The sequence below is a fragment of the Canis lupus genome, chromosome 25, assembly GCF_011100685.1.
Source record: "Canis lupus familiaris isolate Mischka breed German Shepherd chromosome 25, alternate assembly UU_Cfam_GSD_1.0, whole genome shotgun sequence".
Lineage (NCBI taxonomy): Eukaryota > Metazoa > Chordata > Mammalia > Carnivora > Canidae > Canis > Canis lupus.
In genome coordinates, this window is record NC_049246.1 from 7,649,347 (window position 1) to 7,676,658 (window position 27,312).

The 27,312-nt window shown below is 37.3% G+C and overlaps 1 protein-coding gene and 1 long non-coding RNA gene across 12 annotated transcripts in view; one reads left to right on the plus strand and one right to left on the minus strand.

Annotated features, from left to right (window-relative positions):
• Positions 1-4,167: 4,167 nt before the first annotated feature.
• LOC111092442 lies at positions 4,168-24,506 on the minus strand. The gene is made up of 3 exons (XR_005378362.1): positions 23,763-24,506; positions 23,364-23,487; positions 4,168-4,443 (listed from the first exon to the last, which is right to left on the minus strand). It is a non-coding gene; the product is annotated as an uncharacterized LOC111092442 (long non-coding RNA).
• Positions 24,340-27,312, plus strand: part of N4BP2L2 (NEDD4 binding protein 2 like 2) — a 72,885-nt gene continuing 69,912 nt past the window's right edge. For 3 of the 11 annotated variants that reach the window (XM_038573325.1, XM_038573326.1, XM_038573327.1), the window contains exons 1-2: positions 24,358-24,538; positions 26,006-27,246. In XM_038573325.1, coding sequence (XP_038429253.1) covers positions 26,006-27,246 — 1,241 coding nt within the window. In that variant the 5' untranslated portion in view covers positions 24,358-24,538. Of the gene's footprint in view, positions 24,539-26,005; positions 27,247-27,312 lie in introns of those variants that run through there. The other 8 variants (XM_038573317.1, XM_038573318.1, XM_038573324.1 and 5 more) reach the window with 7 other exon arrangements.

Sequence of the window (27,312 nt, forward strand, 5' to 3'; positions counted from 1 at the left end):
AAGGAAATAGTGCCATTTACAGCATGGTCGGATTATGCTAAGTGAAATAATAAGTCAGACAGAGAAAAACAAATAACATTTTTTTAAAAAGGCTCACAGATGCAGAGAACAAATTGGCAATTGCCAGAGGCATCGGTTGAGAAATGGGTGAAATGGGACAAACCTCCACTGATTAAAAAAACAATCATGGGGATATAATGTATAGTATTGCAACTATAGTTAATAATTCTCCATTGCAAATTTGGAATTTGTTAAGAAAATAGATCTTAGAAGTTCTCATATAAGAAAAAAATGGCATCACTATGATGACAGATGTTAACTGGGCTTTTAGTGGTGATCATTTCACAATATAAACAAATATCAAATAATTATGTTGTACATCTGAAATCAACATAATGCTGTATGTCAATTATAGCTCAATAAAAATTAAAATTAAAAAAGTAAATTCCAAGGGGGAAATAAATGAGCCATGGAAACATTTTGAGCATTAAAAGAGATTAACTGATTAAATGCAAGCATGTACCTACTTGGATTCTGATTCGAGAAAACAAAATGTGAAAAATAATTATGCATTTATGAGACCATTGGAAATTAGAACACTGGATATTTAATGATAGTAAAGAATTATTGCTTAGTTTTTAGGTGTAATAAAATAATAGCATAAAAAGTAAAGGCTTAATAAATAATAATAGTAATGGTAAAAAAAATTTTAACTGGTATGAAGGATTCTGTTTGTTTTTTTAAGATTTTATTTATTTATTCATGAGAGACAGAGAGAGAGAGAGACATAGGCAGAGGGAGAAGCAGGCTCCATGCAGGAAGCCTGATGTGGGACTCAATCCCGGGACTCTGGAATCACCCCCTGAGTCAAAGGCAGATGCCCAGCCCCTGAGCCACCCAGGCGTCCCATGATTCTGTTTCTTGATCTAGGTACTAGTTGCCCAGTGTGTTCAGTTTGTGAGAATTTGGTGTGTAGCACTGGACTTAAAAATGGACCAAAGACACCCCACCACAGAAGATATACAGATGGAAAATAAGCATATGAATAAATGCTCCACATCATATGTCATCAGGGTGTTTGAGGAGCTCAGTAAGAGGATGTGATGGTCTATTGACTTTTTGGCTGGACCTGGACAATCAGAGCTCCTCACCCTCATCCTTGTCCTTGGAATGTGCATTTTACTTGACTTCCCCATGGTAGAACCTGCCCCAAGGACATAGCCTTAAGAAAGTTATGTGGTGTGTGGTGTTGAGACCATCTAAACAGTATATGACCTCTACATATACTTTTAAGATGGATGTGGAGATCTACTTGCCTTTTGGACACACAGGACAAGACTTGTAAATAGATTTCCCTTGCTTATTAAAACTGCCTCATACCAACCTAAAATGGTCTGCCTCTTCTGTCTCTCTTTGCCCTGCATGTATGGGGGCTAGTTTTGTGAAACAACACAGAGAGACACAAATTAAAACAACAATGAGATTTGCACCTATTAGCATGGCCAAAGATCAGAACACTGACAAGACCAAATGCTAACAAGGAAGTGAAGCAACACACATTGCAGGGGAGAATGCAAAATGGAATAGGTATAGCTACTTTGGAAGACACTTTGGCAGTTTCTTACAAAACTGAATATATTCTTACCATATGATCTAGCAATCACACTCCTTAGTATTTACCAAAAGAAGTTGAAAATTTATGCACATATAAAAAGCAACACAGATATTTATAGCAGCTTTATTCATAATTTCCCTAACCTGAAAGCAACCAAGATATCCTTCAGTAGGTGAATGGATACAGAAACTATGGTACATCCAGACAATGGAATATTATTCAGGACTAAAAAGAAATCATCTATCAAGTCATGAAAAGACATGAAGGAAACTTAAACATACTAGTGAGTGAAAGAAGCCAATCAGAAAAGGCTCTACACTGTATGATTCCAACACTCTGTGAAGGGTAAAACTATGGAGACAATAAAAAAGATAATGGATGTCAGTGGTTAGGGGTGAGGAGGAACAGATGGGGTGCAGATGATTTTTAGGACACTGAAAATATTCTATGATACTCTAAGAATGGTATATGTCATTATGCATTTTTCCAAATCCATAGAATGTACAACACCAAGTGTGAATCCTGATGAAAGCTATAGACTTTGGGTAATTTTAATGTGTCAATGACGGTTCATAATTTTAACCAATGTCTCACTCTGGTAGAGGATGGTAATAAGGAGAGAAGTTCTGCATGTGTAGGGGCAGAGGGTATATGCGAAATCTCTGTAATTGCTTCTCAATTTTGCTGTGAACCTAAAACTTCCCTTAAAAATACAATCTTTATTTTATTTTAAAGATTTTGTTTATTAATTTATGAGAGGCACACAGAGAGAGAAGCAGAGACATAGGCAGAGGGAGATTCAGGCTCCCTGCAGGGAGCCTAATGTGGGACTCAATCCCAGGACCCCGGGATCATGACCTGAGCCAAAGGCAGGCACTCAACCCCTGAGCCACCCAGGTGTCTCCCAATCTTTATTTTTAAAAATTTGGTAAGCAGCACATTTCTCTCTCTTTTTTTTAAATTCCAGTATAGTTAACATACACTGTTATGTTGGTTTCAGGTAAACAATATAGTGATTCAACAATTCTATACATTACTCAGTGCCTGTCAAGATAAGTGTACTCTTAATCCCCTTCACCCCTTCCTCCAGTCCCTCACCCACCTTCTCTCTGGTAACTATCTGTTTGTTCTCTATAGTTAAGGGTCTGTTTCTTGGCTGGTCATCTTATTTTTCCTTTATTCATTTGTTTTGTTTCTTAAATTCCACATGTGAGTAAAATCATCATAGTATTTGTCTTTTTCTGACATATTTTGTTTAGCACTATTCTCGCTAGATCCATCCATGTTGTTGCAAATGACTAGAGCTCATTCTTTTTTATGGCTGAATAATAGTCCATTATATATATGGCTGAGGTACCTGGCTGCCCCTCCATTATATATATTTTTATATATATATCATGTCTTGTCTATTCATCTATTGATGGATACTTGGGTTACTCCCATAATTTGGCTATTGTAAATAATGGATCAGCATATTTCTTTTATTTTTCTCTAAAGATTTTATTTTAAGTAATCTCTACACCCAACATGGGGCTCAAACTTACAACCCCAAGAGTCACATACTCTACTGGCTGAGCCAGCCAGGTGCCCCTGGAATAGCACATTTCTATGTATATATTACACTTCAGTGTAAAGTTAAAATGTAAATTAAAAACAATGACATAAAATGATTTTTTTAGAAAAAAATGATAAGATATCTAGAATTCAACATAATACAGATAGGAGGAAAAACGTGGATTATATATGAATCAAGACTGACTCCTAGTTGATAGTTATTGAAGTTAGGTGATGGACACATGGCAGTATATTATATTCTTCTGTCCACTTTTGTATATATTTGAAATATTTCAGAATGATGAGGGTTTTTTTAAGTGGACAGATTTTAAAGTTTGGGTACATATTATCAAATTACTCTCTATAACATTGTTCTAATTTTTACTCTACCAGCAGTGCAAGTGAATACCCATGCATACCAGAATTCATGCAGTTTTATAGAAACAAAATTAGGGGTAATGACATCACTAGGTATTTTAGTTTATACGCCAATTAGTTTGAGATTTTGCTTGGTACAGTATTATAAAGTATAATAAATATCTCATATGAACATATAATTTGTTTTCATTAAATAATAGTTACTGAAAGGTCTAATGTCTAGAGACAGACTGAAATAAATTATAAAGAAGCTTAATTAAAAATGAGTTAAGTCTTCAAGGTGAAACCTACCTAAAGTATTTAAGTACACACACAACACGTCTGCACAGAAAGGCATTGTAAGTTTGTGTAAAGAGAGTGGATTTCAATCCTAACTACACAATGTCAATCTTGGGCAAGTTATTTAACCTTTCAAGTACTCAAATTGGTGATTTGTAAAATCTAAATAATAATATCAGCCACCTTTCAGAGATGTTGTGATAATTCAAAGTGTTGTATATGAAGCCCCAAATACAATTCTTGGGATATTGTATTCACTTAATAAGTGGAAATTATTATTAAACTCTCTAGGTAAGTAATTTTATGTTCTATAAGAAACCTCTTAAACTCAGGTTGGCATGTTGCTATAATTTTTAATGTATTTTTTATGTATTTTACAAACACGGTAAAGAACAAGAATTGGTAACCTTCCATAGATGGTGTGGCAAATCTTCACCATTCGATTCCTTGGCAGGGACACTGCAATTCTTTTTATGACTTGGAAGCATCACCAGGTTGCTAAAGGCACTGATACCATTTCAAAAGCATTTCCTTAAAAAAAGCAAAGTTTGCAGTAGAGGGGATGCTGGCGATGAGGAGGCCACGTTTAAGTCAGCAAATAGCTTAATTGTCAGCTGCTGCCAGTAGAAAGGAGAAATAAGTGAGCCAGAGGCTAGGCATGAGGGGGAAGCTCAATACACAATTTGCTTTACCCAAGACCCCCACTTCTATGGTTTTACCTCCAACCCTCATCAATGAAAGAGCCTCCTCTTTCTAGCTCTGTCCTCTTTATAACCAAACCCCCACAAAGCTCTATAAAGCAATTCTTTTTTTTTTTATAAAGCAATTCTAATCTTGCCATTGCCCTACTTCCCTTTCCTACGAGTCATAGCCTCAAAATCTTTGTATGCTTTACAGAGCTTTTGGTGACACTTACCCCAACTTATCTTTCTAATAAAATATACACAATGTATGCTCTGGCAGTACACAAATTATTTGGAATGTTCTCTGTCTTGCCTCCTTGACTTTAAATATTCTAAATGTTTTATGCCTTTCTTCTCCAGAAAAATCCCTAGACACTCTTTAAGACTCAACTTTGTCCATCCAGAGAAGCCCATCATAATGCCTGGGTAGACTTGGACAGTCCTTTAACCATCTTCTCCATGACCCTTGCCTAGTATAACTTTATTCTCACTCTACCTTGTATTTTTGTTATTTGTTTATGTCTAAATCCCCCACTACACCATGAGTTCCTTGAAGATAACCATAATTTATGTTTGTTTTCTGAACTGTTTGTTAGGCTAGAGAGGGCTTCCTATATGTTGCATGAATAAATGTAAATGGCTATAGAATATGAAAGATTTCATATAGATGATGAAAGATGGTGATATTTGTGTACTGGAGGAATAATAGGCAGAACAGCATAAGCTAAACAAAACTGAGCTAGCAATCAGACTCCAGACTTAGTAGCTAGCTATGTGATCTTGGAAGATATACTTAACCTTTTTGAACCTCATATTTTCTCACTCATAAAAGTCATTTTTAAAAAGACTTTATTGGGCAGCCCGGGTGGCTCAGTGGTTTAGTGCTGTCTTCAGTCCAGGATGTGCTCCTGGAGACCCGGGATCAAGTCTCATGTCAGGTTCCCTGCATGGAGCCTGCTTCTCCCATTGCCTGTGTCTCTGCCTCTCTTTCTGTGTCTCTCATGAATAAATAAATAAAATCTTTTATTAAAAGACTCAATCCCAGGACCCTGGGATCATACCCTGAGCCAAAGGCAGACACTCAACCACTGAGCCACTCAGGTGCCCCTATTTTCTCACTTATAAAATGTTTTATGACCCTCCATTACAGACCTCTATCATTTCTCTCTACACTGAGTATATTCTAAAATGGAAATCTGACCAAGTGACTTCCTGGATGTAATGGCATCTCACTACCCTGAGAATGGATTCTCACTTAGAATTAGTACAAGATCCTCAACCATCTAGCTCCTGCTAAGTGGCATAGCCTCCTATTTCTCCCTAAACCCGGAGGGGCTTTGAGTCCTTTGAAAGGCCAGGGCACTTGACAGCCACTATGAACTAATTCCAATGGTTGCCTTGAGATGAAATCTTCTTGCCAACCTGGATTGAGATGTTTCTTTCTCTGACCCTTCAAGTCTGAGTTAGGTGTCCCTTGTATAGGCTTCCATTTTTATGGTCTGATTTACTTTACTTTTTAGAAAATAATTTGTCACCTTGTGGGGAATGGGCTATAGAAAAAAAGAATAGATAGCAGCAGCAGTCTGCTTAGGAAGCTATTTCAATAATTCAGGGGAGAAATGATGAAGGTGTGTGGCCACAGTAGCAAAGAAGAGGGAACAGAATTAAGAGCTATTTAAAAGGTGACAGATTAGATGGAGAGAGATGGAAAAAGTCAAGACATTCAGATTTGAGTCTTAGGGAATTAGTTGGACAGTGGTATCATGAAATTGGAATAAAAAAACTTGCAAGAATGGGCCTTGTAATGGGGAACAGGTAACGATGAATTCAAATACAGCACTTTTGATTTGCCTGGAAGATCTCTAAATAGTGATGTTGAAGATATATTTGCTGGATTCAGGAGCAAGGTTAGAGATAAAGATACAGGGAGTTTTCAGTAAGGAAGAACTAGTCGAAGCATTAGGACTTGGATTAATTCATGTAAAGAGAATATGGAAACAAATATTAAAGTAAAAGGCTGAGGTCAAGATCTTCAAGACTGTTGATATTGGACAAGAAGAAAGAAGAGGAGACTAAAAGAAAGGAACACAGAAGTAGGAGGACAAAGTATCAAAAAGAGAGAAACAGTCAACAATGTCAAATGCCACTGGCGGAGAAGAACAAAAGGGAATCCATGGATTTGGAGATTAGGATCTCACAGGAGATATTAAGGCAGGCAGTTTTCATGGCACAGTGAGGGATGAAAGGTTGTGGCAGGGTTTAACTGTGAATCAGAAGTGAGAATACTCTCTTTTTAAAGCATAGCTATGAGATTGTTATGATGCCCGTGAGATACTTTACAGTATTTCCCATAGACAATGTGATAGAAATGTGTGTTCAAGCTACATTCTAGGTGCAGCTAGCATTCTCATCAGTCATTCATGTGGTAAGGGAAGTGAGTCAGCTAGCCTTATATCAGAAAGGCCATGTTCCAGAGGGTATTACCACCACCCCTTTGGCTATTCATATCTCCATCAACACCACTTTGCTATCTAAGGTCAGAAATGAGTTTTCACAATTAATAGACTTGTAAATATCGTGAAGGATGTTAGAAATGAATTTTCATTGGTGAGATGAAAAGTATTCAGACTAAAATATTCTGGGGATGCTGCTCGCTTGTACATGAACAAATGATAAGCATAGAGAGAGACCTGTGGTCTGTACCCTTCGGGATGGTATTCAACCACAAGTGAGGAGGGTTTCTGGTTCTCTAATGCCAACTATGAAGAATAACAGAATTTGTCTTTCTGTTTCAAAAGAAACGTTCATGCAAGGTGGTGGTCAGAGCACTAAAGAAACAAAGAACAAGCTTACGGAAAAGGTTCTGTGAACTCTTTTGTGTTCACGTCTAAATGTGACTGTTAGTAAATATCTGTAAGTGAAACAGAAATTTGCTTTCAAGGTGATGGGGCAAGGGTGGGGAAAGTAACCCGGACTCAATGCTAACTGATGAAGGCAATTATCTATCAAAAAAAAAGAAGCTAAGGACACCTGGGTGGCTCAGCGGTTTAGCGCCTGCCTTCGGCCCAGGGCATGATCCTAAAGTCCCGGGATTGAGTTCCTCATCAGGCTCCCTGCATGCAGCCTGCTTCTCCCTCTGCCTGTGTCTCTGCCTCTCTCTGTGTGTCTTTCATGAATAAATAAATAAAATCTAAATAATAATAATAATAATAATAATAATAAGGTAAAAGTTGGGTATTACTAAATGGGCTGATGTCAGCTCAAAATAGAAATAAAAAAGAAAGATGAGGGCCTCCAAAGGAGGGATGGAGGACTTTGAGAATATTCTCTATGGTACCAGCTGTTTTGCCTCATCAAAACTGTCATGGCCTTGGTGCATCTGGGGTTCAGTCGGTTGGGCATCCAACTCGATTTCAGCTCAGGTCATGATCTCAGGATCATGATCTCAGGATCATGAGAGTGAGCCCTATGGGTTCCAGGCTCAGTGGGGAATCTGGTTCTCTCTTTCTCCATTCCCCTCTGCCCTCTGCCCTCTGCACCCCGCAACCCTCATCATATGTGCATGCTTTATCTCTCTAAAGACAAAAAAAAAAGCAAAAAACAAAAACAAAAAAACCAAGCCTGCAATGACCTCACCATTCTCAAATGCGTGACCTGTTCTACATGAGATAGATGATTTATCATTGCTTAGATGGCAGACTTAATCAAAATTCTGTGACTTATTCCTCCAAGGAAGAGATCCCAAAAGTTAAAAAATGAGAGTGATAGCTGCATTTTTTACCTACAAATGGTTTAACAATCAATATTATCATTTTATTTTGCCATAATGAAAATCATGATAGTGACAGAGATACCTAGTAGGAGAACAAATAGAGATTTTTAGGCACTTGGATAGAAAGAAAATTCTTTGAAAGAAACTAAGTGGAAAAAATGGCATTAAAATATTATTATGTAAAATACCAGAAAAATATTGCTGCAGAGATGATAGACATATTTCTTGCTTGAAATTTGTCCTGTTCCTCCATTAACTTTTCCAAATAAGGGAATGTAGCTGCCAGATCTGGCAAATCCTGGGATTCCACTTTTTTTTGAGGATATGGTATGGTTTCCTTTCTGATGTTAACTGCACTTGATGCTCACAGGATGTAATCCCTTCTAATCTCTAGCAATGAATAAAACATAATGCTTTGAGAGGGGGCTTTGCCTTGATGCATAAATTACACTGAAGAATAAAAATGTCACACTTTTCCTTAAATGTTATTAGAATAAAAATTTTACAAATCAGCCTTAAGTAAAAAATCTAATGGAAAATGTTTATCACTTGACCAAAAGGCAAGGTAATGAAAGTTTCCTTCCACCCCACTATTGGATACCCTAAGCAGGGTACTGGCTTCATGGACATGGTACCTGGGCAGCAGAACCAGGGACAACACTCAGAAGGGCCAGCATTTGATTTAATGCTCTGCTGTCACTATCCTGAAATTCTTAATAATTCTTTAACAAGAGGCCCCATGATGCATGTCACTGGTCTTGCCCATGAGCTTTCTACAAATTAAACCTCTGACCACTTGGTTGTCCTTTGGCTATCCCAGGCTTCATTTGGGCCCTGCCAAGGACTGATTAATGTTGGCCAGTGCCAACTGATCTGGTCTTGGCATCAAAATGGGAGACACCTCAGCTACCCATTTCTCCCAGACAAATACAGAAATGCCTTTTGTGGGATCCCTGGGTGGCGCAGCGATTTGGCGCCTGCCTTTGGCCCAGGGCGCGATCCTGGAGACGGGGGATTGAATCCCACATCGGGCTCCCGGTGCATGGAGCCTACTTCTCCCTCTGCCTATGTCTCTGCCTCTCTCTCTCTCTGTGTGACTATCATAAATAAATAAAAATTATAAAAAAATAAAAAGAAATGCCTTTTCTTTTATGGATTTGCCTATTAACAATTATAAGGATAACGCAATTGCCAAAGGAACAATTCCAAAGACTTCTCAGCAACACAGTGTCAGTGGTGTCCTTTCTTGCGAACAGTTACAGTGTCCTTTCTACAATGGCCACAGGATCATCTTAGCCATGTCAGATACCCACTTACAGACCCAGGCTATTAGTTAGACAGGACTCATTTTTCTTCAAAGGCCCTTTTGCCCAACACTTATTGGAAGAGGGAATTTCCAGAGAGCAGCGGAATGCAATACCAAAGTGAAATATTCCCCAGCAAAGGACTGGAAAAAAAGCAAGTGCAAGAACATGTGAAGGGAATGATCCCATTTTGTGAAAAGAAGGAGCAGAAAGAAGGAAGGAAGGAGGAAACCTGATACATATAAAGATTATAAGGTTTTATTTATCCATTTGAGAGAGAGAGAGAGAGAGAGAGCATGCGCAGAGGGAGGGGCAGATGGAGAGGGAGAAGCAGGCTCTGAACAGGGATCCCAACTCGGGGCTGGATCCCAGGATCCTGGGATCATGACCTGAGTTGAAGGCAGACACTTAACTGACTGAATCACCCAGGTGCCCCCATATGTGTGTATGTATTTGTATAAACATTGAGAACGAGGGGCACCTAGGTGGCTCAGTGGTTAAGCAACTGCCTTCGACTCAGGGTATGATCCTGGCATCACCGGATTGACTCTTTCAACCAGCTTCCTTCGGGGAGCCTACTTTTCCCTCTGCCTATGTCTCTGCCTTTCTGTTTCTCTCATGAATAAACAAAATCTTTTTTAAAAAATGGAGAATGAAGTGGAGGGAGATATGCCCTCATGTTAACATTGGTTACCTCCGAGGAGTTGGGTGGAGTGCGGGCTGGTGGGGAGATGATTATCTTTTCCTTAACATACATGTGTTTTTGACTTATTATAATGAGTATATTATGTACATTTTTTACAAGTTCAATTACATTTTATAACACCCTTGAATAGATCAAACTTTTTATAATAATCTTGACATGAACACATTCAAATTCTCCTAAAGTTGAATATATTTACATATTTCCTACAAGACATTTCTGCTTTAAGTTTAGGGTTAGGAGTATGGGCCCAGAGGAGGATTACAAAGTTTTAAATTCTGGTTCTGCCTCTTACTAGTATCATTAACCTTAAGCAAGTTACAGCTATAAAATCCTTCTGAGCCTCAGTTTCTTGGTTTGTAAAATAGGGATCATAATAGCATCTACTTCATAGGACTGTTCAGGAGATTCAATGATTGAAGTATGTAATGCTGTAGAAGAGTGTCTGGCACTATTTGTTAGTTACTTTAAAAAGCTCTCTGGGTTGAGAACACATCATTTATGAATGTAGATTATGGCAGCTGAGGCTTTTGAAATAAAGTATTTTTTATTGCTACTGTATTAGTAAATATTTGTGCAAATATAAATAAAACTGCCACGTACAATGAATTTTAGGTAATATGCTATCTATAACAAGTACACTAAAATGTTCTATTTACTAGGAAGTTTAAATTATATTAAAGAACTTTCTCAGGTTAAACTACATGAATAATGAGCATAGAGTAGAGGAGGCAGCTAGAACACTTTCACATGAAAATCAAATCTATTATGAGAAAACAATAATGGGTGCCTAAGGATTGAAAAATGGCCCAGCGCTGTGGGCTGGGCCGTGGAAGGATCCTGGTGAGTGCAAAGAGGTGGATATACTGAGGAAGCAGTACTAGGCAGGCTTGGTGCTACCTTGTAGGACAGTTCACCAGATTCTTCACAGCAGGAAGGGTGGAGACAGTCTCTGAGCACACCAGGCAAAAGACACTGCCTGTAGATTGTCTTTCCTCCATAAGTGAATGTCTTCTCCCTTTTAGATAATGTCCTTCATCCTTGCCTCTTCACCATGACCTTCTCTCCATTTGCCCCATGCTTGACCTTTCTATGGAATTCATCACTCCCAACAACTGGGTCAATTTCCATCGTCCCCCTCTCTAATGCTCCGTTCTGGGGCACTTCACTACACTTGTACCTCTCTACCTTACACAGTGCAGTAGATCTTTGGATCTTAAGTCTCTAAACAGAGGCACACAGAAGATTATCCTTTTCCAGTACAGAAAAAAAAATTTTTTTTTTACTACACAGCGTTCCATTGTGTGAATGTACCATAATTGTTTAATTAGTCTTCTATTGATGAACATAAAGCTGTTTCCAGTCTTCTTAATGTAAAGATCCAGTTCTGAGTTTCTTGTTTTTCTTATTCTATATTTTTTCCCTTGAAGCAACTTGTTCAATTATGGCTTTACTGATTATTAGGCACTAGGCAGCTGACAACCACATTATTTCCTGCTCTGATTTTGGGTTTTTGTTTTTTGGATATTTTTTAGTGAAATTAAGCCACACATTCTCACCTGCCTACTAGGAATCTCCTTTAGAAGAATCCACTCCCTCAAACTAAGCATATCTAAAATAAAGAATAATCTCCCCCTCCCACCCATCCTGCTGTGTTAATTTTATCTGAGATGCATGGCATTTATTCACAATTCCATTCACTTATCCCCACACATCCATGCTGCTGTTGCCACGTTTGTGGTGTTCTATTATTCAATGCACAACCAACTACTATTACAGAAACAGAAAAACCAGAGTTGTACAGTTGCATAGCTGGATGGAGATATCTAAGAGACCATCAGATTGAAGGTGTGAGTACATGATCTTGAAATGACATTTGAGCTATACCCCCAATCTCATCATTGAGAACCTTTAGAAAGTGTTCTTTTAAGTCTCATTTCAATCAGTTTGTCTTTTATCTCTTTCAATTTTAGAGACGTTTAGCCAATTTGAGGGGAATCAAAATCAACTGGTAACAAAGATGGAGTTCCTGAAACTGAAAGAGCTTTCTAATGTAAGGTAGGAACTGCCTCGTGAGAACAACAGGAAGAAAACTCCTTGTGTTTAGGTCTAAGGCATGACACCTGTGAAGTAACATCTTACCAAGGAGAAAAAACAGAACAGCATAGAATCACTTCCCAGATGGAACAGGGCAGGTAAACTTTGGTGAGGGAGTCACAGGAGAGCAGCAAGGTGTGGGATAGGAGAGAGTACTGGGAGCCTAACGTTTTTTAAGTTTTTAAATTACAGACATGCTTATATTTAGAATTTTCTGTCTCTTCTCTTTTCATCATTTGGTGAGGATTTTAGTTTCTGAAGGCAATCCTGTGTTGGAATATCTATGGCTTAGCTGAATAAAAAAAAAAAAAAGAGTCTAGTTCATTTAAAATGTTTCCAGTCTAAATAGAAACCAGGAAGAATACCACAAATAAACAGGACATTTTAAGGAATCTTTTAGAAGATATAATGTTGATAAGATTAATTAATACAGAATCAAAAAAGCTATACAATAAAATGCACAAATATGAGTGCAATTTTGGTGTTTTGAAATATTCACCTGTGAAAGCAAAAACACAATCAAATTTAAAAACATAGCCACACTCCCAAGTATTGTGCCCCATTGCAATCCTTTCCTCCTATTCTTTCTTCTTCTTCTTTTTTTTTTTATAAGGGGCGCTACATTTTCAGATTTCTTTTTTTTTTAATTTTTATTTATTTATGATAGAGAGAGAGAAAGAGAGGCAGAGACAGGCAGAGGGAGAAGCAGGCTCCATGCACCGGGAGCCCAACGTAGGATTTGATCCCGGGTCTCCAGGATCGCGCCCTGGGCCAAAGGCAGGCGCTAAACCGCTGTGCCACCCAGGGATCTCCCTATTCTTTCTTCAACTCCAAACCCATCTCACCCTCCCCTGATTCCCTATGTTATTTTGCTTTTTGCCACTATAGGTTAGTTTACAATTTCTAGAACTTTGGATGAAGGGAATCATACTTTACTGTCTGTACTCTGTTTTGCCTGGCTTTTTTCACTCCAAGCAAAAAATAATATTAATTCTATTAATTAATCTTATCAACATTATATATTATTATCTTAAGAGTCATCCTTGTTTTGCAATAGTCCTTTTTTTGCTGAGTAGTCTTCTATTGTATGGCATGTCAATTTATTTATCCATTGACCTAGCAATGGGTATTTTCCAATATCCAATATCCATTATTTCCAATTTTGGACCAGATAGAGTTGTGATAAACATTTTTTCATTTGTCTACAAGTATTCATTTGGATATATGTTTTCATTTCTTCTCGGCAATGCCTAAATTGGAATGGCTGGATCATACAGTGATGGATCTTTAACTTTGAAGGAACTACCAAACTGTTTTCCAAGTGTTGGTAGCATTTTATACCACCAGCAATGTATGAGAATTCCAGAGGCTATATATCCTTGCCACTATTAATTTATTATATTTTTATTTGTTAATATTAATTTTTTATTTTTTCTCTTGACTGATAATGTTGAGCATCTTTTCATATGCTTATTTGCCATCCATTTATCTTCCTTAAAGTGTCTATTCAAACTTTTGCCCAATTAAAAAAATTGGGTTTTATTACTTTTGGATTTAGAAAATTATTTATATTCTGGCTACATATCCCTTAGCAGATAAGTGATTTGCAAATATCTTGTGCCAGTCTATGGCTTGTTTTTTTATTCTGTTAATAGGCCTTTCAAAGAACACAAGTTCTTAACTTTCATGACAATCATAATTTGTCAACCACTAGTTTTCTTTTATGGATTATGCTTTTGATGTTGAATCTAAGAATTCTGCCTAAACCAAGGCAAAAAATAATTTCTCCTATGTTTTCTTTGAGAAGTTTTGTGTTTTGGAGCATTTTTGAAGGCCTATAATAGAGTTTGTGATATGATATAAATCATATGATATAATTTTTAGATATGATATAAATCATGGATCTTAGTTTTTTCTTTTTAAAAGTTATGGATTTCCAATTGTTTCACCACCATCAGTGATACATTTGTTCAGTACTTCTATAACTGAGATTTTGTTTTTGAAATATAGTTTCACTGGGTATAGAATTCTAAATTGACCTTTTATTTTATTTTTTTTTTTTTAAATTTTCATTTATTTATGATAGTCACAGAGAGAGAGAGAGAGAGAGAGGCAAAGACACAGGCAGAGGGAGAAGCAGGCTCCATGCACCGGGAGCCGGATGTGGGATTCGATCCTGGGTCTCCAGGATCACGCCCTGGGCCAAAGACAGGCGCTAAACCGCTGCGCCACCCTGGGATCCCTAAATTGACCTTTTAAAAATTAATTTAAAGATGTTACTTCATGGGGTGCCTGGCTGGTTCAGTCCAGTTCAGTCCAGTTATTACAATAACTACATATTGTAATTTGTGCAATAAAAAAACCTAAAGGACATGCTGTGATAGAGAATAACAAAGAAATATAGTATAAATAAAAACGTTAGGAAAGTATGAGGAGGCAACAATTTCAGCATAGACTGGAGAATGAACACTGATGAATAAATCACATATTTGGGGATGTGGGAGAATCAGAGAAATCTGGAATATCTGGCTCCAATTTGAGTCAAAATATTTTGAATTTGGTCAGGACTGGCTAATAATTTCAAGTCCCCACATAAAATGAAAATGCAGATCCCATGTTCAAAATGCAGCAGAAAAGTATCATTAAAGGTACAAAGATATAAAACTTTTTCCTGTCTTGGTGATTTTTATTTGCCATTTAATGTCATGCTCCATTTGATGTGGGAATACTCATGGGGCAAGTGTAGGCCCTCACAGGTGCCAGGTGCACTGCCCATTTGCCTTGAGGATCATGCTGGATTCCTTCTGCTGCCAGTGTCAGAAGGAAGCTCTGTATCCCAGCTCAGGATGAGGGAAGTTAATCTCCCCTTCCCAAGGGCCCATCTCCCTATCCTGCCACAGATAGGAAACTGCAAAGGATTCCGTTTCCTTGCTGGTTCATACTTGGTACCTAGATTAGGGATAAGCAAGAGGCTCATCCCTGTTGGGTTGCCTGCCAAACATACTGTGGTGCTGCCAACCCAGGATGGAGACAGCTACCACCCTGTTTCACCCAGAAATGACACTGGAGGGTCACCAAGCCTCATTTTTTTCTACACCCTCACCTAAGATCCCTCTGAAGTCAGAGGGTTTTAGTGGAATGCAGACCTTCCCCCTTCAGTGTGACCAGGTCACTACCCGAGGTAGACAGTATTTGTGGAAATAAGGAGACAGAGTTTTCTTTTTTTTTTCTTTTCTTTTTTTTTTTTTTTTTTTGAGACAGAGTTTTCTACCGGTGCAGAAGGGTCCTGAGATGGAACCCAAGAACCAACCAAGAACCCAACCTTTAGAGGTAGGGAGCTGGCAGGAAGCTTCTGAAATGTGTACCATATCCCATTTGCCTTACAAAACACAAATTCAAAAATTTAATGTTTAAGAATTTCAAGATGGCAATCACAGAGTACTAAATCCTTCATGGGATGCCATTCTGATCACGGGCCCAGTGCAATCACATTGGTTGCACACTTATGCACTAAATGTCTGTGTCCTCCTATAGTTCATATGTGGAAATTTTAACTTCCAATGCGATGGTATTAAGAGGTGGAGCCTTTAGGAGATAATTAAGGTCACGAGTGTGGAACCCTCAGGAATGAAATTAATGCCTTTATGGAAGGAACACCAGAGAGATTTCTCTATCTGCCATGTGAACATACAATGAGAAGACAGTGGTCAGCAAATCAGGAAGCAGGCCCTCACCAGACACTGGATCTGCCAGTGCCCTAATCTTGGACTTCTCAGCCTCCAGAACCATGAGAAACAAATATTGTTTAAACAACCCAACCTCTAGTAATTTGTTAGAGCATCCTGGATGGACTAAGACACATTCCTATGAAATTGTCCCTGAATCTGGTTCATCTGTCAATGGATAATAAGATCAAAATATTTGGTCTGCTAGTCTTGTTTTATAGAATTATTTTACCCTTAGAAATCTCAATTTCCAACAGTAAGGAAATATTTATTTATTTATTTATTTATTTAGATTTTATTTATTTATTAATGAGAGACACACACACACACACACAGAGAGAGAGAGAGAGAGAGAGAGAGGCAGAGACACAGGCAGAGGGAGAAGCAGGCTCCCTACAGGGAGCCCGACGTGGGACTGGATCCCGAGTCCCCAGGATCAGGCCCTGGGCTGACGGTGGTGCTAAACCACTGACTCACCTGGGCTGCACAGGGGAAATATTTAAGTACATTACTACACATATGTTGTGGGTAATTATTTGACCATTAGCAATGACTGTAAACATTTTAATCATGTAAAAAAGTGCTTATGCTATGTTGGTAATTAAAAGAAATAGGACTTTTAAAAATTGTATTCTGATTCTGTGATTCAAATTATGTAAAGAGCAGAAAAATGCATTTAAAAAGCCTGAAGGGAGAGGTACTGAAATGTTAACTTTTCTTTGGATTGTAAACTTATGTGTAATACTTTTAATATTTTCCTAAGGGATTATGGTCATTTTTTGGCTGTTTAATATCTGATTCCAACCTTTCCAATGGAATAGCCAGCTACCTGGCAGAGAATACCACATTCTACATAGTCTTGGTGGTAGGTAGAGCTGCAAGGAGAGTTGAAGGGGCCAGGCTTACCATTTCCCCTATTCTGGCATAGTCACTACGTAGGCACATGACCTAGGATTTGGATAATCAAATGTTTCTCCTAGGATTCTGAATCTTAAACTAATGTTTAAAAAGTATAGAGGGGCACCTGGATGGCTCAGTCTGTTAAGCGCCTCTTAATTTTGGCTCAGGTCATGATCTCAGGGTCCTGAGACTGAGCGCTAAGTTAGTGGAGTGTGGTGGGAGGGGGGGAAATCTGTGCCCAGCGGGGAGTCTGCTTGAGATTCTTTCCCTCTCCCTCCTCCCCTTCCCTTGCTCATGCTCACTCTCTTTCAAATAAAGAAATAAATCTTTTTTTTTTAAAGGAATATGGCAAGCAATGTTCACTGTAGTGCTGACAAAACTTTTCTGCAGATATAATTACTGCTGCCATAATTCTTCTAGAGAGTCACTCCTGAAAAACCTTGCAGCTATTCATTCATTTCCATGCTGGGTGCCCAGCTGATCCTGGGTTCTTTATCCTCTGATAGCTTTCCCCTAAATTTCCTTCTGCTTAATCTAGTCAGAGTTGGAACCTATGGCTAGCACCAAATAATATAACTTCTTTATCATTTCTGTATTTCCACATTTTCTGTGATAACAATGCATCAATTTAATAAAATAGAGGACAAAATCCTAAACAGGAAAACCCACTAAATCATCCTTCAATCACTCTCCTCTCAGTAGTCTTTACCAATCATTGAGTTAAAAAATAAATTCAGCTTCTGAATTTGTAGGTTCTAAAAACAATAACTATCATCTTTATATAGTGAAATGTAATTATTTTTAAAAACTAAATTTTAGTGCATGATAACTACAAATATTTATAATGGAAAAATCAATAAATCACATTACTGATGGAAAATTACTGAAACCCTGCAATTCATATATGAGGTTTTATTGAAGCTGCATAGTTTTTTAAAAAGCAAATATATTGACTAGCTGCTCTGAAAAATTGCCTACAAGGTATACTTTCCAATGACCTTGGCACTAAACAGCCAAGAAAGATGTTATTTCTGCAACTACTGATTAGAAACATAAATGGTTTCATGTCCAAATCCAAAAAAAATTTGTGGGAATTAATTATATTCCATGAAGTAAAACTATAAAATATTTTATTGCATAAATTAACTTTTTTTACTCAGCCCCCCGAAATTTCCTATTATAGATATAAAAATTATCAAATGCAGATTTTCTTTATGACTAGGATAAAAATTTATGTGGCAAGATAGTTTTAAGAAGAGCTTCCTTAGGGGATCCCTGGGTGGTGCAGCGGTTTAGCGCCTACCTTTGGCCAAGGGCGCGATTCTGGAGACCCGGGATTGAATGCCACGTCAGGCTCCTGGTGCATGGAGCCTGCTTCTTCCTCTGCCTGTGTTTCTGCCTCTCTCTCTGTGTGTGACTATCATAAATAAATAAAAATTTAAAAAAAAAAACAAAAGAAGAGCTTCCTTAGACTTCATTTGAAAAGAATATTTTATTTCTTCTTCCATTTCTTTGTATCATTTTATTTGTGTGAAGTCTGGTACACCATACCCTTTGTAAAGTTTGGCTTTTTTGTGAAGATAGACTGAGAAATGAGTGGGTGTAAATAATGCCTATCACCAGAGAACATACTTGTTAGAAGATAGAATGATGGGCATTGTAAGATCTGGGCCAACTTGAGAAGCTAGCTGGCCCTTGCCTTGGCCTCATTATACCTGTGCTGTTACCACCTTCCTTGCTGTCATCACTGCTAATGAAAAACACTCTCCATATTTTCTCTGTTTAGGATTTACTCACACTGTCACTTTTAGAGACAGTGCACTGAGCACAATAAGTAAATAAATGTGTTATATTCTTATTTACAAAATGCCTCCTATGGTCATTTTGGGAGCAGGGCAATACAAGTGGGAGAGGCAGGACAAAGGAACCGGGACTTGGTTTATGTCCTGTTGTAAGTTGTGTTTAGTTTATTTTTAAATAATTAAGCATAAACAATGTGGCTACATACAAAAGTTCAAAGATAGTGCACTCCAAGGATAGTCCTTATTCATAAAAATATTAATATAAAAGTTGAAGGCCCACAAGAATCAAATGTGAGGACAGCAAAATGTGGCTTATTAAAGAATGCTTGGAGAAAGATCAAAGGAGACTGGGAAAGTAGAACTCTCAACTATTTGTTTTTAATTTCTCCATCAGTGACTAGTCTTTGATACCTAAACCTAATTATAATATGACCAAAAAATTTACAAACCAACATCATTTATAAATGTCAATACAAAAATCCTAGATAAAATACAGTGAATAACTGCCAGTATTACACTAAGAAAATAATGTATTATGACCAAGTGGGACTTTTATCAAGTATGAAAGAATGCTTTAATATTAGGAAATATTAATGTAATTTGCCATATTAATACATCTAGTTGCTGAAAAACACTAACAAAATTCAACACCCATTCCTAATTTAAAACTCTTGAGAAAATAGAAATGGATGGATACTTTCTAACATGACTATAAATATATATGCATATCTTACTTGATGGAGAAAAATTAAAAATATTTCCACTAAAGCTAGGAATCGGGAAAGATGATCATTATCTTCATTTCTATATTGTGCTGGAAGTATTAGACAATGTAATTAGACAAGAGAAATCAATTAGAGATATAAGAATCAAAAATAAGAGGAAAAACGACTTCTGTTACAAATGACATATCATACCTGTTAAACTCTAAGAGTCAATACTAAACCAACTCAAACAACAAAATAATTCAGTAAAGTAGCAGGATATGAAATTAATATGAAAAATAACAGCCTTAAAAAAAAGAAAAAGAAAAATAACACCCTTAACTTACACAAATAATAACCAGTTAGAAGATCTCAAGAAAGAAAAAAAGAATGTATCATTTACAATAGTAAGTAAAAAGATAAAATACTTGGGAATAAACTTAATAAATGTTCAAAACCTATGTGAAGGAACTATAAGTATTCCTGATGCAAAAATTGATTTAGAGAGATGTCCAATCTTAGGATGTGTCATTATTATCCATATATCATTCTTCTTTAAGCTAATTTATGAATAGAGTGCAATCCCAACTTAAAAATTACCAAAAGGCTTTTTCTTAGAGCTAAGGAAATTCAAAGTTTACATGGAAAAATACACACTTGAGAATAGCTAGGAAATTACTAAAAAGAGCTATTGGGGAGTGGATAAGGCCTACAAAATACTATTAGAAGTATAGTATTGGTACATGGATAGATAGCCTAATAGAATAAAATAGACAATTCAGGCTTATGTGGACATTTAATATATGATAAGAATGGTATCACAAAACACTGAAGTAAATATTACTTGCCTAAATTATGTTAGCGAAAATTAGAAATTCATTTCCTATACCATATATAACTATAAACTCCAAATGGATTGGAGATCTAGCAAAAAGCATAAAATAAATTCCTCTTAACCTACATGTCTGTAAAGGCTTTCTGGCTATGACTTAAAGTACAGATGTAATAAAACCATGATGAGTTTTTCCAAAAAAATAAAATTTTTACGTGGTGGGGAGAACCAAGCACATGTGAACAGACACATAAATTAGGAGAAACTATTGTGAGAAATATACCAGGTTAAGGGCTAACATCCCTAATATGTAAATATATTTTTAAATTGAGTAAAAAAAGACTAAAAAAATCAAATACAACATGAACCAAAGCCAACAATCTGCGAAAAGATACAAAAAGCTCCCTAACTTAGAATAAGAAAAAAGTAAATTAAAACTACACTGACATACCATTTCTCACTCATTATGTTGGCAAAAGCTCAGGTAAACTGGCACTTTCATAAATTGGTGGTGGGCATGCAAAATGATACGATCTCTATGGAAGAGAATTTGACCACATGCAGTACATATTAATTTACCTTTTGATTTAGCAATCCCACTTTTGGGAGCTTACTCCAAAGATAATTCTCTTAAAATATAAACACACAGGGTACCTTATTGCAGCATTATTTAAAATTGCAAAATGTTGGATACTACCTAAATCAGCATTGGATTTTAAGTGAATAACGATAGTATATCTACATCTACACAATGGAGTGTTATACAGCTGTAAAAAAAAAAAAAAAAAAAAAAAGAATGAAAACCGTCTCTGCAAATGGATGCAAAGTGATCTCCAGAAGATATGGTTAACTGAAAAAAGCAAAATGCAAAACAGCATATGTGATATGTTCACTTTGGAGTAAAAAACAAGAAAGAAAGAAACATACATTTATCTGCTTATTTTTACAAGAAGAAACACAGGAAGGATACAATTAAATTGTATACATATAAAGGGTGGTAGCAAGATGCTGGATACTACCTAAATCAGCATCGAATTTTAAATGAATAACGATAGTATATCTACATCTACACAATGGAGTGGTTCAGGAAAAACAGAAGAGTGTGATATTTCTCTGATCATACTTTTTTGGATGCTTTAGATTTTTGGAAGCATTCTATCTTATATATTCCAAAAGTAAAATGAAATTACCAATAATGGAAGGAAAAATAAACTAAAACTAGAAATATAAACAAGTGAATTGATGTGTATTTCAAATAACAGAAACCCACCAAAGTAGGATAGATAGTGTAGGGTGAGAGAACTAATTCAAGTTATTTTTTGCACATAGCACTTTGACTTTCAACCTTCAATATAGGGGTAAGAACTACAAACAAGGCATGAGCTCCTTCTAGTAGTTTGCTTTTGTAATTATAGGAATGTAACAATTCTGAAACTATTTTATGTGCAATGCAGGACTAGGTAAATAAGTAAACATTGCTGTTAGGAAACAAGGTTGTCACTGTTAATGAAGGCAGATATAAATATGAAATGGAGGCGACAACAGAATGGTAAGAATTGGATTGGATTGTAAGTATCAATATTAATGATTTCTTAAATGGAAATATATATCTATTCCTTTCTCCCTCACCTCTGTCTCCTGAGAGGGCCTAAAAGCAGTAATACCCCAGTATCAAGAAGCACATTTAGTTCTAAGGTCTTAGCTTCTAAATACCATTCTCCAATTAAAAAAAAAAAAAAAGAAGAAGAAGAAACTGTGGACTCCAGGATAGGAGTAACAAATGTACTAGATAAACTTGGAAAATTATTGTGTCACAAAAGTAAGAAAATGTTCAACATGGAGGTCAAAGGGAGCCACTCTGAAGCCAAATCTGATAATTTGAGCATCAAAATAAATAAGGATAGGGAAGAAGAGAACAATATCCCATGTGGAAGAATTCTAAATAAATTATATACATACTCTAATGGAGGAGATTAATAACCAGAAATGTGCACTGTGCACAGTGACCCCTGGAAAGGGGGAAACAGAGTAACTTTACAATGGAGAAATTTGACAAACACTGCTTTAACCAGGTGATCAAGTTTAACATAAACAATCATAAATTATGTTGGTAGTATGTACCCCTGCTAAGATGTGATGAAAGTTACACTTTATTGCTGCGGTCTTCTCCTCAAAAACCTATAACCTTAATATAATCATGGGAAATCATGAGATAAATTCCAGTAGAAGAGCATCCTACAAGATATCTGACCAATTTTCCTCAAAATTATCAAGGTCATCAAAAACAAGCAGAGTCTGAGAACTATCATAGCCACGAACAACCTAAAGAGAAATGACAACTACATGTAATATGGTATCTTGGAAGGAATATTGGAACAGAAAGGGGATTAGGTAAAAATTAAATCTAAATAACTATGGACTGTAATTCAGGTGACTGTATCAATATTTGGTTCACTAATTGTAACAATGTATCATCATAATAAGATGTTTATAAAGGGGAAACCTGTGTGGTTGGGAAGGCGTAGTCCCTGGGAACCACGTACTCTACCCAATTTTTCTGTGAATCTAAAACTGTCTTCAAAACAGTCTAATATAACTAACTACCTGAATAACAAAAGACAGTAATGGATTTTTTTGATGGACTTTTTGAACAAAAAGGAAAATCTAAATTCATGCTGATAGTAAATAAGGAGAACTCTTCTTTATAGTAGTATCATCACTATTAAATGTGGAGGGCTTGAAGGAATTAGGGTGGGGGAAAGCTAGTTTGTAACCATCATTGAAAGATTGGTTGCAGCAAGGATCATCAGTGGAGGTTGAACCATAATATGGGGCTTGATTGGCAGCAAGATATTTGCGTGCTTTCAAAATACCTCCTCAAAGATTGCTTATTAGTTGCAAGGGATACAATAAACAGTGGAGAACTTGGAAAACATCTTGATAAGGTGGTAAAGATTAATATCTTTATAATGAACAGACATCCTGAACCTCCAAAAAAGACCCAACTTCACTTACATGGTTGTTTCCACTGAGGATACATAACTTGGATCTAACGACGAGGAAACATCAAAGGTTGATTCTTTCTTTGTAAGGGGATGGTCTGCTTTGGTCATAAGCCTAAGCCTTCTCGGTCATAAAGCTGTTAAATAATCAAACGCAAATATTCCAGACTGTGATTTTAACTGTTATATTGATAAACTAAAAACTACCACAATAGAAAGATTTATTTAAAATCGAAGACGTTAGCGGTTTCACTTGCAGTGGCAGGAAAAACTGCAGGGGAAGGAGCGGATTTAGAGGGTGTGGAGGTGGAGAGGTGGGAAGAGAAGGGGCTCTAAGCTGAGGATTGCCAAGTCGTTCGGTTATTAAAAAAAAAATTCTATTTTAAAAGACACGCAGCACTTATTTATTTACCAGCTGCGATTCTGAGTGCTTGTCACAAATTAACTTTTTAGACGGGAAAGCTCAGTAATTGGTCTTTGTTTCTCAACGAAAAACACAACACGGTGATCCTGCGAAACGACTTTCTCCTAAGTACTTAAGGCTCTGCTGTAGTGATTGTTTCCAGGGACAGAAGAACACGAGCCTGAAATTACTGAGTGGTTTTTCGTAGAAACGCCGGCAGTCCTACTTGGATGATCATCACTGGGGTGATGCCAAATGTCGAGAGCCCTTTGAAAAAGCCTGATTCCTTGTATCCTAGAAAGTCTTAAAAGCATGCACCGAGAGCGGCTTATGTATCTGTTTGGGGTGCCAGGGACTCTCTTTTCTTTTACGGATGAATCGCAGAGTAGGTCGCTGCCTTTTTCAGCTAAAGTTGACAGTTCTAAATAACTTCCCAGCTCCAAATCTGGGAACTAGTTAGGGTTTACTTTGGTTATCGCTACTGCGTCTATCACGCAATGGATTCTGGGAGACCGAGTCTCCGAGCGCTGAGGTTTACCAGGCCCAGGGCGAACGTTGGACTTCAGTTCCCACAATGCCGAGCGCAAACCTGTAATTCCTGCCGGGGTAACCGCGAGGTGGCAGCCATCTTGCGTACGGCGGTGCAGGTCCCCAGATGCCGAGGGCTTGGGCGTTAGTTCCTCTCTGCTTTGGGGTGGTGTTTGCGCGTTGCTTTCGTCTTTTCAGATGTTCGTGTCTTTCTAGACTGCGATTTTATTGGGAAGTCACAGTCAATGTAGTGTAAGGTGAGTAAACACCCCATTTTAAGGGTGGGGTAGTGGTGGTGACGTTTTTCTGGGTTTTTGGCATCTCGTCTGCTCTGGGCTAAGAGCACCCCTCTGATAAGCTTTGTAAACGTGGAAACCCAGAGTGAACCTATGAGTCTAGGAGATCTATTGAATTCCTATACAGAACCTGAGCATGTCTCCGTGGGAGAAAGAAACTGGGTGACGCACTTTTGCCCGGGCCGCCTTCCTTGGAGGTCGGGAGGCCGGCGGACTCGGGTTGTGTATAGGCCATGCTGTTGTCTCACTGTTCCTGGAGACTCTTAATGATATTTCGAATGAGGAAATGAGAACCTGAGAGGTGGTTGGAGGCAGGGAGAGGGGGTTCCGATAGGATGGCGTTCTTTGCAGTTGTATTCTTTTTGTTTCTGTGGGCCTACCTGTATCGCTGTCTAGTTCGTCTTTTTTGCCCTTTTCTTGTTATCTCCTGTTGGAGAATACCAGAGGGCGGGCAGAATGAAGAAATATTGAGTGAAACAGCCTTTGGGATTGCAGTTTTGAAGGCCCTTAAGAAATTTCAAGGGAGGCAGAATTTATCTTCGACATAGACCAAGCATGTGGAAAACATGAACGCTTTGATTGGGAATTGCCGGATTTCTAAACATAACATGACATATTTGAGTCATACTTAGTGCAACTGAAGTTATTTTTTTTTTCTTTTAAATTAATGGACTATACCCATTTGGAAACCACGTGTACACTACTCATAGGAATAGGGTCTGTCAAATTTGATTACTGAGGAGATGCTGAGGTTTGGGAGCTGGATCCATTTACTCCGAAGCATATAGTGGTTTTAAACAGTTTATGGAAACATTTGTCACAACTGGTTTGGATATGTGGCACTTTGGCTGGCAGATTTAAGATTTACTCTCCATTTTAGTACATAGTTGTGTACCTATATCATCAAAATATATATTATTGATTCAGTTTACCAAACTTAAATTCTTCAAGTTCTTTAAGTTCAGAAATGCATCATTTAGATTAAAGGTGAGATCTGTCTTTTTTTATTTTTTTATTTTTGTAAGATTTTATTTATTTATTCATGATAGACACACAGAGAAAGAGAGGCAGACACACAGGCAGAGGGAGAAGCAGGCTCCACACCCGGAGCCCGACGCGGGACTTGATCCCAGGTCTCCAGGATCACTCCCCGGGCCAAAGGCAGGCGCTAATCCGCTGAGCCACCCAGGGATCCCCGAGATCTTTTTTTAAAAAAGACATTTGTACTTACCTTCCGTGAGGCCCCTCCCCTGAATAAATCATTATAACAATACTTAAATAGTGGTTATAAAATTACAACTTTGTAATTTTTGTATTTTAGGAAAATATTACCATTTAAATGTCTTTTCTATTTTCTTGTTTCTGAAAAACTTTTGTTTAGATATTTAAAATATTAGCTATTAGTTATATGATTTATTTGCTCCTCAGATGCCTTATGGTGAAATTGAAGCGAAATCCTTGGGTCATGGTGAAGAAATAACAGGTGAACCATGCTATAAAAAATTGAAGTCAGCTGAAGAGACTTATGTTTTTTCCCATCGTGGTAGTGCTAATTTTCTCAGAATCCAAGAGAAAACTGGGAGTGATTGGGTCCCTGTGACCACTGTTGATGTCAGAGGACATATTTATGCTCAGAAGGACAAAACCAAAGCTACAGACTCACTGAAACCTGTGCATGAAGAGATGTGTAGTAATAGTAGATCAGATGTTATTGAATCCATTGATCCAGGTCCTGCATTGGTATCCACAGATGATGAGATATATAGCACAAGTAAAGCATTTATAGGACCCATTTACAAACCTCCTGAGAAGAAGAAATGTAACGAAAGGGGAAATCACTCCGTCACCAGCAGTGGTATAGATGGCAAAGGGAGACGAGAACAGAAACAGAAATTCAACTCTAAAGTATCAGAACTTGACAATGAATTATTCCAGTTTTACAAAGAAATTGAAGAGCTTGAAAATGAGAAAGATGATTTGGAAGGCAGTTATAATGAACCTGAACCCTCTGAGGAAAAACTTGTTACATATTGTCAGGATCATAATAATGATTTGTTAAAATCTGAAGAAGGAAAGGAAAGAGATAATAGTAATGTTCTTCAGTCACATTGTGGTTACCAACAGCACGTGGGGAACGAGCCAGGCAAATATCCTTATAATGGACAAGTAATACCTACATTTTGTGATGATTCATTTACTTCCTTCAGGCCTGAATGGCAATCAGTGCATTCTTTTATAGTACCCCATGGTCCTCCTCCTCCCAGTTTTAACTATCATTTAAATATTCAAAGATTCAGTGCTCCACCAAATCCACCATCAAATATTTTCCATGTCCAAGATGGCTTTCAGCATCAAAATGGGTATTATGTAAATAGTTGTCACATTAATTGGAATTGTTTGACTTTTGATCCGAACAATGACTATATTGACTGTAGTGAGAATACCAGTAGAGATCATTCCTCTACAAATGACTACAGTGAGCAAGATGAATATGTGAGTAATGGTTTCTGTGAAACCAGGGAAGGATGCTGGGAAAATCCTATGGACAAGCATAATGGAACAGGCAGGCTTATGAACCAGCATTTTCAAGAGGAAAAGTTAAATAAATTGCAGAAGTTACTTATTCTTTTAAGAGGTTTGCCTGGTTCTGGGAAAACAACGTTGTCTCGGTGAGTAAAGGATACCAAGTGAATGCTTGGTAATTCACTTAAAAATCGTAGATAATAGTAATCAAT